Here is a 13,409-nt window from a genome sequence, read left to right on the forward strand (position 1 = left end):
CCGGGGCACGACCCCGTGTCCCCTGCATCGGCAGGCGGACTCTCAACCACTGCGCCACCAGGGAAGCCCCATAGACACTTGATAAAGAAGAGGTTTTTTTTTTCGTCTGTGCCACGCAGCATGCAGGATCTTTGCTCCCTGACCAGGGATTGAACCTGTGGAGTCCTAACCACTGGACTGCAAGGGAATTCCTAAGAAGAGTTTTTTAAAAACCTGCTATTTTAGTATGTGTGGACAAGATAAATGTAGTAGAATATTAGGGGAAAGATTTTTTTAAAAAAACCCTGTATAAATTTTTGCTCTTAGATTGCTCTGTAAGTGTGACTCAAGATTTGCCTTGCTTTAAGGAAATTGGAAGTTGTGTACCTTTTGCTTATAGTATATTACAAGCAAGTCAAGATAAAGCTTCCTTATAGTAATTAGTGGACTGATGAAAAGATTAGTGAATATTAATGTACATTTATATATTTGAGTTAAAATAAAATGTAGGTATTTATGTATCATTTTTTATTATTTCCTACTCTAACTGAATTTTTTGATTAACTGACCTGCTACTGGGCCCTATCCATTGACTAAAAAGACTTTTACCATATTGCTTTTCTACAGTCTGACTTGACATTCTCTGCTGATACTGGGTATTCAAATTTTTTAAAGTTTTGGCATTTTTAGAGATGGTGTTTCATTGCTATTTTAACTTACATTCCTTTGATTAATTATGAATTGACCACTTTTTCATATATTTATTGGCCTCTCTTCATGTCATTTGCCCATTTTTCTAAGTGTGAATTTTTTTCTTTATTGATAAGAGCTCTTCTTATAATAAGGGTATTGATCCTTTGCTATATATTTTGCAGTTTTTTTCTACCTTATTGTTTATTGTTATTTGTTTATTCTGTCTTGACATACAAAATATTTAATTTTCTAGATAATAAAACCTATCAATTTATGGTGACTACCTTTGGGACCCTGCTTAGGGTAGTCCATGATTTTATATATATATATTGTAATTACACAGCATAATGGGTAAGAGCAGGGACTCTAGAGATGGGCTTATTGGATTTGACCCCCTGGATTCGAATTTTGGTTCTGCCACTTACTAACTGTGACCTTAGGCCAGGTACTTAACCTTCCTGTGCTATAGGTTCCTAATCTGTAAAATGGGAGTAAAAATATTTATCTCTTAGGGTTGTTATGAGGATTGAAGCAGTTAGAATTGGGTCTGGAACATGGCAAGCACAATATAAATAGTGTTTGTTAAATAAAATTATAAATATAGTAATCTTTGAACTTTTATGTTTTATTTTTTACATTTCAAACTTTATTTTTGTTATTTGATTTGAAGTAGGGTTCTACCTTAATTTTTAAAAATTTATTTTATGGAAGTTTAGTTGATTTACAATGTTGTGTAACTAAATTCTTTTTGAAATGATTAGTTTGTTACAGCACTACAAAGTAATCCATCCTTTATCTCAAGGACTTGAATTGTCATCTTTTTTTTTTTTTAACCTCTTTATCGGAGTATAATTGCTTTACAATGGTATGTTAGTTTCTGGTTTATAACAAAGTGAATCAGCTATACATATACATATATCCCCATATCTCTTCCCTCTTGTGTCTCCCTCTCATTCTCCCTAACCCACCCCTCTACGTGGTCACGAAGCACTGAGCTGATCTCCCTGTGCTATGCGGCTGCTTCCCACTAGCTATTTTACATTTGGTAGTGTATATATGTCCATGCCACTCTCTCATTTCATCCCAGCTTACACTTCCCCCTCCCCATATCCTCAAGTCTATTCTCTACGTCTGCGTCTTTATTCCTGTCCTGTCCCTAGGTTGTTCAGAAACTTTTTTTGTTGTTTTTTTTAGATTCCATATGTATGTGTTGGAATACGGTATTTGTTTCTCTCTTTCTGACTTACTTCACTCTGTATGACAGACTCTAGGTCCATCCACCTCACTACAAATAACTCAATTCCGTTTCTTTTTATGGCTGAGTAATATTCCATTGTATATATATGTCACATCTTCTTTATTCATTCATCTGTCATTGGACACTTAGGTTGCTTCCATGTCCTGGCTGTTGTAAATAGAGCTGCAATGAACATTGTGGTACATGACTCATTTTGAATTAAGGTTCTCTCAGGGTATATGCCTGGAAGTGGGATTGCTGGGTTGTATGGTAGTTTTATTTTTAGTTTTTTAAGGAACCTCCAGACTGTTTTCCGTGGTGGCTGTATCAGTTTACATTCCCACTAACAGTGCAAGAGGGTTCCCTTTTCTCCACACCCTCTCCAGTACTTATTGTTTGCAGATTTTTTGATGATGGCCCTTCTGAGTGGTGTGAGGTGATACCTCATTGTAGTTTTGATTTGCATTTCTCTAATGATTAGTGATGTTGAGCATCCTTTCATGTGTTTGTTGGCAATCTGTATATCTTCTTTGGAGAAATGTCTATTTAGGTCTTCTGCCCATTTTTGGATTGGGTTGTTTGTTTGTTTGTTTGTTTTTTGTGGTACGCAGGCCTCTCACTGTTGTGGCCTCTCCCGTTGCGGAGCACAGGCTCAGGACGCGCAGGCTTAGCGGCCATGGCTTACAGGCCCAGCCGCTCCGTGGCATGTGGGATCTTCCCGGACCGGGGCACAAACCCGTGTCCCCTGCATCAGCAGGTGGACTCTCAACCACTGCGCCACCAAGGAAGCCCTGTAGGAAGATTTTTAATCACAGTCTCAATTTCAGTGCTTGTGATTTGTCTGTTTATATTTTCTCTTTCTTCCTGGTTCAGTCTCAGAAGTTTGTGCTTTTCTAAGAATTTGTCCATTTCTTCCAGGTTGTCCATTTTATTGGCATAGTTGCTTGTAGTAGTCTCTCATGATCCTTCATACTTCTGCAGTGTCAGTTGTTACTTCTCTTCTCCTTTTTTCATTTCTAATTGTATTGATTTGAGTCTTCCTCCTTTTTTTCTTGATGAGTCTAGGTAATGGTTTATGAATTTTGTTTATCTTCTCAAAAGAACCAGCTTTTAGTTTTATTGATCTTTGCTATTGTTTCCTTCACTTCTTTTTCATTTATTTCTGATCTGATCTTTATGATTTCTTTCTTTCTGCTAACTTTGGGTTTTTTTAATTCTTTCTATAATTGCTTTAGGTGTAAGGTTAGGCTGTTTATTTGAGATGTTTCTTGAGGCAGGATTGTATTGCTATAAACTTGCGTCTTAAGAACTGCTTTTGCTGCATCCCATAGGTTTTGGGTCATCATGTTTTCATTGTCATTGTCTCGTGGTATTTTTTGATTTCCTCTTTGATTTCTTCAGTGATCTCTTGGTTTTTAAGTAGTGTATTGTTTAGCCTCCACGTGTTTGTATTTTTTACAGATTTTTCCTGTAATTGATATCTAGTCTCATAGCGTTGCAGTCAGAAAAGATACTTGATATGATTTCAGTTTTCTTAAATTTACTGAGGCTTGATTTGTGACCCAAGATATGATCTATCCTGGAGAATGTTCCATGAGCACTTGAGAAAAATGTGTATTCTGTTGTTTTTGGATAGAGTGTCCTATAAATATCAATTAAGTCTATCTTATTTAATGTATCATTTAAAGCTTGTGTTTCCTTATTTATCTTCATTTTGGATGATCTGTCCATTGGTGAAAGTGGGGTGTTAAAGTCCCATACTATGATTGTGTTACTGTCGATTTCCCCTTTTATGGCTTTTAGCATTTGCCTTATGTATTGAGGTGCTCCTATGTTGGGTGCATAAATATTTACAATTGTTATATCTTCTTCTTGGATTGATCCCTTGATCATTATGTAGTGTCCTTCTTTGTCTCTTGTAATAGTCTTTAACATCATTTTCTCTGATATGAGAATTGCTACTCCAGCTTTCTTCTGATTTCCATTTGCATGGGATATCTTTTTCCATCCCCTCACTTTCAGGCTGTATGTGTCCCTAGGTCTGAAGTGGGTCTCTTGTAGACAGCATGTATACAGGTCTTGTTTTTGTATTTATTCAGCCAGTCTGTCTTTTGGTTGGAGCATTTAATCCATTTACATTTAAGGTAGTTATCAATATGTATGTTCCTATTACTATTTTCTTAATTGTTTTGGGTTTGTTATTGTAGGTCTTTTCCTTCTCTTGTGTTTCCTGCCTAGAGAAGTTCCTTTAGCATTTGTTGTAAAGCTGGTTTGGTGGTGCTGAATTCTCTTAGCCTTTGCTTGTCTGTAAAGGTTTTAATTTCTCTCTCGAATCTGAATGAGATCCTTGCTGGGTAGAGTAATCTTGGTTGTAGGTCTTTCCCTTTCATCACTTGAAATATGTCCTGCCAGTCCCTTCTGGCTTGCAGAGTTTCTGCTGAAAGATCAGCTGTTCACCTTATGGGTATTCCCTTGTATGTTATTTGTTGTTTCTCCCTTGCTCCTTTTAATATTTTTTCTTTGTATTTAATTTTTGATAGTTTAGTTAATATGTGTTTTGGCATGTTTCTCCTTGGATTTATCCTGTATGGGACTCTCTGCACTTCCTGGACTTGATTGACTATTTCCTTTCCCATATTAGGGAATTTTTCAACTATAATCTCTTCAAATATTTTCTCAGTCCCTTTCTTTTTCTCTTCTTCTGGGACCCCTGTAATTCAAATGTTGGTGTGTTTAATGTTTTCCCAGAGGTCTCTCAGACTGTCCTCAATTTTTTTCATTTTTCTTTATTCTGCTGTGCAGTAGTTATTTCCACTATTTTATCTTCCAGGTCACTTATCCGTTTTTCTGCTGTTGATTCCTTCTAGAGAATTTTTTTTTAATTTATTTATTTTACTTATTTTTATTTTTTGGCTGTGTTGGCTCTTTGTTGCTGCTCGCGGGCTTTCTCTAGTTGTGTCAAGTGGGGGCTACTCTTCATTGTGGTGCGCTGGCTTCTTATTGTGGTGGCTTCTCTTGTTGCAGAGCACGGGTGTGCTAGGCTCTAGGTGTGTGGGCTTCAGTAGTTGTGGCTTGCGAGCATCAGTAGTTGTGATTCGTGAGCTATAGAGCACAGACTCAGTAGTTGTGGCACACGGACTTGGTAGCTCCATGGCATGTGGGATCTTCTCCGGACCAGGGCTCGAACTGCTGTCCCCTGCATTGGCAGGCAGATTCTTAACCACCGTTCCACCAGGGAAGCCCCCTTCTAGAGAATTTTTTATTTCATTTATTGTGTTGTTCATCATTGTTTGTTTGCTCTGTAGTTCTTCTAGGTCCTTGTTAAACATTTCTTGTATTTTCTCCATTCTATTTCCAAGATTTTGGATCATCTTTACTATCATTACTCTGAATTCTTTTTCTGGTAGACTGCCTATTTCCTTTTCATTTGTTTGGTCTGGTGGATTTTTACCTTGCTCCTTCATCTGCTGTGCATTCCTCTGTCTTCTCATTTTGCTTAACTTACTGTGTTTGGGGTCTCCTTTTCACAGGCTGCAGGTTCGTAGTTCCCGTTGATTTTGGTGTCTGCCCCCAGTGGCTAAGGTTGGTTCAGTGGATTGTGTAGGCTTCCTGGTGGAGGGGACTGGTGCCTGTGTTCTGGTGGAAGAGGCTAGATCTTGTCTTTCTGGTGGGCAAGACTGTATCTGGTGGTGTGTTTTAGGGTGCCTGTGGCCTTATTCTGATTTTAGGCAGCCTCTCTGCTAATGGGTGGGGTTGTGTTCCTGTCTTGCTAGTTGTTTGGCATAGGGTGTCCAGCACTGTAGCTTGCTGGTCGTTGAGTGGAGCTGGGTCTTAGCGTTGAGATGGAGGTCTCTGGGAGAGCTTTTGCCATTTGATATTATGTGGAGCTGGGAGGTCTCTGGTTGACCAATGTCCTGAACTCGGCTCTCCCACCTCAGAGGTACAGGCCTGACACCCGGCTGGAGCACCAAAACCCTGTCAGCCACATGGCTTAGAAGAAAAGGAAGGAACAAAAGGAAGAAGGAAAGAAAAAATAAAATAAAGTTATTAAAATAAAAACATTATTAAAAATAAAAAAGATTAAAAAGTAATAAAAAAAAGGGGAAAAAAAAAGAAAGAAGAGAGCAGGCAAACCGAAAAACAAATCCACCAATGATAACAAGCACTTAAAACTATACTAAAAAACAATAAACAAACAAAAAAACCCAGACAGACAGAACCCTAGGACAAATGGTAAAAGCAAAGCTATACAGACGAAATCACACAAAGAAGCATACACATACACACTCACAAAAAGAGAGAAAGGAAAAAAATATATATATCTTTTGGGAAGTCTGAGATCTTCTGCCAGCGTTCAGTAGGTGTTCTGTAGGAGTTCCACCCGTAGATGTATTTCTCATGTACTTGTGGGGAGGATGGTGATCTCCACATCTTACTCCTCCACCATTTTGAAGGTCTCTGAATTGTCATCTTTATCCAATATTTAGGAATGCTCCATTGATCTGTCTGTTCTTTTGCTGTAACTAAGGAATACATCTTTAGCTTTAGCCTCTGACCTAGGTTTGTATCCTGGCTCTGCTCTTTCACCTTGGGGAAATTAAACTACCTCTTAAACCTCAGATTTCTTACCAATACTTAAAGATTTTTGAGTGGATTATATGAGAGTAGTGTCTGTTACATGTCTGGCACATGATAGCTAGCTATTCAATAAATGTTAGTTCTCTTTCCTCTTTCTCTTTAATAAAAATATGGAGGAAGGAGACAACTGGTATGATGTATAATCTACTTTTCAGTGTTCTATCACTTTGAAAGAATAGATAGTTCAGACTTAATTACTTTTTAGGTCTAGGAACTAGGGCCCCAAAGATACGTAACTGAGATAAATAACACAATATCCCTATCCTTTCCAGGAAGAGTATATTAACTGAGAGGGTACCAAATCATATATCAGAGTTTCTCAACCTTGGCAGTATTGACATTTTAAGCTAGATAATTCTTTTTTGTAGGGGGCTATTCTATGCACTGTAGGATGTTTAGCTGCATCCCTGGCCTCTAGCTACAAGTTGTCCATTGGACACCGCCCCCAGTTGTGACAACTAAAAATGTTTACAGACATCACCAAATGTCCCCCCAGAAACAAATTGCCCCTTGTTGACAACCACTATGATATATTGAGTTGGCCAAAAAGTTCATTTGGGTTTTGCCGTAAGATGTTATAGAAAAATCCAAACGAACTTTTTGGCCAGCCCAGTATAAACATAGAAGCTGAAGACCACTGGGGGAGGAAGTGGTGAACTCCCTGGGGAGTTGGGAAAACCATTTACCTTTTGAGGAGTGGGTCATTTTTTTAAAAATCGTTAATTGTTCCTTTATTCTATTTCTTATTCTCCCTTTCTCTTATTTGAGCTCATTATTAGGTGATTCGCCCATTTATTAATCACCTACTATATTCCAGATACTCTTCTGGGCACTGGGGCTATATAGTAATGGATAGAACTGTGGTATAGAGCCTGTATTCTAGGGTGTGGGTCCAGACAGGATTTGCCAATGACTTGGATATAAGATGTGAGTAAATGAGGAGTTGGGATAATTCCAAAAATTTTGGCCTGAGAATTGGGTAAATTCTGGTGTCATTTACTTGGGGGACAAGTAGTTGCATTGGTAGGGAGCGGGGGAAATAAGAGTTCTATTTTGGACATGTTAAGTTTCAGGTGTCCACTATAAAGCCAAAGATAGATGCCTAGCCGGCAGCTGGATAGATGGCGCCTGAGTCAGGAAAGGGGCTGGGCTGTATTGCTTTAGGGATTAAATTGATTTCAGAGTGAGTAGGAAAGTGTTTAAATATGTTTTGTTTCTGGGACCCTTGAATGGGGACAGTAGCTGGTCTCATTGATATAGGTCAGATGGCTTTACTTTCTTATCTAGTGTTGATGAGCTGCTTCATCCCTCTTCCCAAACTGTTATTAGGTATTTGTTAAATAGTTACTCTGTACATAGCCTGTGATTTGTGTGAGAAAGTGCTGGACATGGTTCTGACACTTATAAAGCTCATCATGTAGTTGGGGAGCCAGAATAGAGTTGAACTTGACAGTACTGGTAGTCAGATTTAAGGCCCAGGATTAGGGTGGTAGCAGTGGTGTTGGAGAAGAAAGATCTGAGAAATGTCTCCTACACTAGAATGTGAAAGCAGTATCCACTGATGAGAAGCTAGGAGCAGAATGGGATTATTATGAGGATCAAATGATTTAGTGTATTTGAAAATCTTTTATAAATGATAAAACATGATGTAAATGTTAATTGTTGTCATAATCCTTAAAATTAAAAGAACTGCAATTAAGTTAATGGTCCTTTTATTGAGGAACCAAAATAAAGAAGAAAAAGTCTTAGAAAGTGTTAGAGTTGACCCATATATCCCTTTAGTTTTTGCCAGACTTATTCATTATGGCTTAATTGGCATAGAGATGCAAAGTGGAAGGTTGAATAATTAAAGGCAAAGTTCCTATTTTTTTTGTTTTTTGTTGTTGAAAGTTCCTACTTTTTAAAAATAATTTAGGTCATATTGGAATCATAGTTGCTGGGAATATGACTGTGATTATATATCTCAGTCTTACATTTCTGGAATATTTGCAGCTGGGTGTTTTTTAATAAAAAGGGGATATTATGTATGCATGTATTGATTTATGAAAGAGACTTGGCATTCTGATCATGGCTTATTCATGAAGTGATTCCTAATATTGAAATTGCATAAGTGAATTTGAGAATTTTTCTATTACTTATTCTGAAATACACACACAGACAGTTAAGATTTTACAGAGGGAATGTAAAGTAGTAAGTTGGAAGCATCTTTGCTTTTTCTTGAATCCTGGTGCATCTTGGAAATCTGTCTTTTTGTGTAAGTGGGTTCCTAAGAATTAGGAGAGGTATCTTAATTTTAAAATAAAATAGCAAAAGATAGAAACTATGGAAATGATATGGGAATAAGTAACTTTATAGCTGAAGCAGGAGATTATAGATGACTACAAGAATAGTTTTTTGTTTCAAGAAATAAAGGGTTTTGGCTCCAGCCTTGTTGGGAGATCGGTGATGATAACTCAGCCTTCATATGAAACACATGTCCTTTGTGTTGGGAAGCATAGGCTTGAAGAAGTCTTAGGGGAGTGTGAAATGAGAGAGGTTTATAACATATTTCAAGGGAAGAAGAGCATTTCGTTATTTGTAACACTGGTTGTTTTGTCGTTTAAACAGATAACATGCCTGGACATTTCCAGTGGAGGAGGCCTTGGTGTGTCTTCTAGTACTGATGGGAGCATGAAGATCTGGCAGGCTTCCAATGGAGAGCTCAGAGTAAAGACTTTGGGTACACTTTTAGGGTGGTCTGAGAAACCTTAGACTGGGCCATGGAAAGAAGAGTGGCCCATTCTGAAAATGTAGGAACACTGCACTTCAGTTGATCTTTGTTCTTCCATTTGTTAATCTGAGAACCATGCTCAAGTTTGGTGATTTGCCAGAACAAATTGGGGCTGGAACAGTGGAAGAGCCAGGCTAGTGAATGTCTGTGAGTGGATGGTATGAACTGCCTTTAGTGACCCATTTCTAAGACAGAGTAGCTAGGCTGTTACACTGACTATATGGCTGAGCCCCCCAACCTGTACAGAGGATTTTAAGAAAAGACAAGTAAAAGAACCCTCAAGCCTCCTCAGCTCCTTATATGTAGAACTAGAGTTAGGGATGGCTATGAGAGCTATGGAATTCAAATTCACAACATTTGCAGCCAAAGCCCAGGAAAGGGAGCCAACAGCTCTAAGAACATTACCTGGTATACAGATGAACTGAAGAGATTCTTTCGACCTCTTTTGTTTTAAAATGCAGCATGTAGATATATCATTTACGGGACTAAGGATATGGGAGGTAAGAGAACATCAAGGGATGGACAAGAGAACTAGCATGGAATTTTCTTTTGTTTTTCCAGAGAGTACTGGAAGGACATGTATTTGATGTGAATTGTTGCAGGTTTTTCCCATCAGGCCTTGTGGTTCTGAGTGGGGGAATGGATGCCCAGCTGAAGATCTGGTCAGCTGAAGATGCTAGCTGTGTGGTGACCTTCAAAGGTCACAAAGGAGGTATGAAGAGGGATTTCTCCTAAAGGTTTCTCTAATGATCCCCAGAAATGAATCACCAAAAAGATAGAAACAGAATCTAGTTATCCACAAAAACACAAGTAATTTATCCAACTGGCCATTTAAATGAACTGCTATTTCCCCAAGGATTAGAAATTCCTTTCCTACTCAGTCTTATTATTGCTATCTAGAATTCACTAACTTACATAGATCGTTGTTTTCCACAATTGATAAGGGGGAAAAAGCCTCCATAGGAGATCATCTACTTGTGTGCTGGGAAAAAAGAGAGAGAGGTGTGCCCACTATTTCACATTAGTCCTTTGGCTGAGGTGATAGTAAAAGCTGTGTTGCAAACAGCTGCATCACCAGACATCAGATAGACCTTGGTATTGATGGTCGATTCCTGTGGATTTAAATCACAGTTCAGTTTTTTAAAATGGATTAACCATATAACCTGTTGATATCAGATTGTAGAGACAGAGTGAGAACATCTTCTCTCTGTAACTGATTGGTTGGTTTGTTGGGAAAAAAGTTAATTTAGAGATGTTTTATCCTTAATTTGGAATGTTTAAAAGAATGGTAAATATGTCATTCTTATTTTTACAAGTTTGGTTTGTTTTTTGTTTTTTTTTTTTCGGATACGCGGGCCGCTCACTGTTGTGGCCTCTCCCATTGTGGAGCACAGGCTCCGGATGCGCAGGCTCAGCGGCCATGGCTCACGGGCCCAGCCGCTCCGCGGCATGTGGGATCTTCCAGGACCTGGGCACGAACCCATGTCTCCTGCATTGGCAGGCCGACTCTCAACCACTGCACCACCAGGGAAGCCCCAAGTTTGGATATTTTTGAAAATGTAATAACATCCCCAAATAATTTCTTACCTTGATCACTCCTTTGGGACCATAATACACATCATCTACACCACTCATTTGGGAATTTATTATGTATTTGCCCTATACTTATGGTATGTAACCCAGTGTTTTTGCCTCATGTACCTGACTATATTATAAATAGCTTGTGTGTAGAGGTTGATTTTTTTAAGTTTTAGTATTTCTTTATAATGGTTTGTCAGATTAACATACAGATCATCTAGCAAACACACATGTTAACCTTAGCAAATAAATGGGTTTTCTTCTGAAACTTAAGTACATGGATGCATTGAAAGGGAACGTTCAGTCCAAAGAACTGACAGGTCTGAGGAGTCAAAGCAGCCTGCACTGTTGGGGAATCCAGGAGCCAAAGGAGTCTAGAAGAACACTGAGGGATTCACCTTAGATCTGGCCACCTTGAAGATGCAAGGCATGGGGGACCTTTCCAGTGAACAAGGCATAGCTCTGCATGTTGAACTTAACAAGATGCATATTTAACATCCGTGTACACTTAACTTCAGAATACCTTTGGATTACTATAGTTATTGACTGCGCCTTCCACATGAATCCTAAGTCTCCCAGTGTTCTTCAGTTCTCCTTAAGAATCCATGTGTGTCACTTAGCTTAGGTTGCACTCTAGAGTGTTTGTTGATCTGATTTAAGCTTTTATTCATATAGTTGTTCCATTCTTTTGGCTTGTGAGAAAGTTCTGGGGTCGGGGTAGGCGCTTCTCCAGAGTATAACACCCTTAACTTTTTTTTCCTTGAGAGGGTTTGTTGTTTTTTTTTAAATTAGATTGAACAGAAATGATAAGCTTTAGGGGAAATTGCATGAAGTCAGATCCAGGTTAATGTCTGTCAGGTCTTGAATGCTTCTCTCCAGTTAGTTCTATAAAGGAGCCCCGGGTTTGGGGTTGCCCATTCTTCAAAAGTATGGAGCCAAAATCAAGATTAATCTCCAATAACAGCGGCATATATGGGTCACTGTCTTTACCTAGTTGACTTCCAAGTTGCTTTGTGTGGCTCCTTTTTTACAATCTCTTTAGTTCTGAGATTTTGAAGCATTTTAATAAAAGTCATGAACCACATAAAAAACAGAATAAAGAATTATTATTTGCATTTGTGATCTTTAGTGTTTTCACAAGTGGTGACTAAATAAGAGAAGCAGAAGATAGTGTTGAAGTGAACATGGTCTTTTATTGCCTAGGTAAGTCTTGGCAAGCAAGACATAAAAGGAAGACTGGACTGAACATTACCTGATGCTTATTGCAAAGAATCATTTGGACACTAATAGAGCAGCTCTGTATAAAGATCTGTTATAAAGAATAAGCTTTCATTAGCTTAATTAAGTCCCTGGCTTGCTTACTGCTTCTAGTATATGGAAACATGATAGTAAGGGAGCCAGTACAGTAGAGTGGCAAAGCATAGGATTTGGAGACATACAAATCTTGGTTTAAATCTTAATTCTTCCATTTAAAGTCTGGGAAGCCTTGGAAAGTTGCTTAACTTTTCTGAGCCTTAATTTCCTCATATTTAAAATGGGGATAATAGTATTAAATGAAGTGGTGCATATGAGAGATTTAGTATAATCCCTGGTATGTAATAAGTGCACATTGAATGCTATTATTGTTCATAAAAAATATGACAGTATACTTTAAACCCTGCCAGGGAAGTTGAACCTTGTGATGTTTTAACATACTTGTCAAATGTGAAAAGCAGAAATTGTTATTTCTAATAACAGTAGATATTTTTGATCTTAGTTGATATGTAATTGGCTTTTTCTAATACTTTTAGATATATATTTTATACTTATTTAAAGGATTAGTGTGTTCTTAAGCAGAGGTAAGATTTTTGTAAATCTGTCTAATGAAAAGATAAACTAAAAGCAGTGTTCTATTTGTAATATATGAGTTTACTAAGTAGCTCTAAAGTGTACTTTAATCAGTTTGAAAATTTTTAATTGACCAGGCCATTTAATTAAGGTTGGTGCATTTGGAGATATATATTCATAATCTTAATTCTTTGTAATAAGCACCAGGTCTTTCATAATCTGTGAAAACATTGAGACCAAATGAAACACGATTTCAGTTGATTGGTTGAGGTTTTTTGCTCACCAAGGTAGGAAAGATGCTTACATTTGAGAAACCAGGTTGCATTCTTTTCAAACTCTTATGTACTTTCTCTGAAATAGGATATGCTGCCTCCAAGTAATAGGTGCTTCAAGGCTCATTATTTTCTGAGATCTGAATAGAGTAAACTTGTTAAAAAACCTGCCTAGAAATATGAAATTTGCTGTTTTTTACTAATACTTATTTCAGTCATAGTTTCATCTAACATTATTCTTATTTTCCAGACTTTGGCTATGATGTTTATATGTAAATCAGCTGAATCTTTTCTTGAATGCAGGTTTTTTTTCATCTTGGTTTATATGTTGAGGACTTCTGTCTGTTTGATTTGATATCTAAAGCCTTTGCAGCTCTGCTAGGTCTTAACTATGGCTAAATTTTTTTCAAAAGCA

At 37.8% G+C, this 13,409-nt stretch overlaps 1 protein-coding gene across 1 annotated transcript in view; it reads left to right on the top strand.

Annotated features, from left to right (window-relative positions):
• The window catches only part of PAAF1 (proteasomal ATPase associated factor 1), a 46,535-nt gene that overhangs the window by 11,024 nt on the left and 22,102 nt on the right, over positions 1 to 13,409 (top strand). Inside the window, exons 5-6 of the mRNA XM_007448084.1 lie at positions 9,155 to 9,253; positions 9,879 to 10,029. Coding sequence (XP_007448146.1) covers positions 9,155 to 9,253; positions 9,879 to 10,029 — 250 coding nt within the window. The remainder of the gene's footprint in view (positions 1 to 9,154; positions 9,254 to 9,878; positions 10,030 to 13,409) is intronic.

The sequence above is a fragment of the Lipotes vexillifer genome, unplaced genomic scaffold, assembly GCF_000442215.2.
Source record: "Lipotes vexillifer unplaced genomic scaffold, Lipotes_vexillifer_v1.1 scaffold640, whole genome shotgun sequence".
Lineage (NCBI taxonomy): Eukaryota > Metazoa > Chordata > Mammalia > Artiodactyla > Lipotidae > Lipotes > Lipotes vexillifer.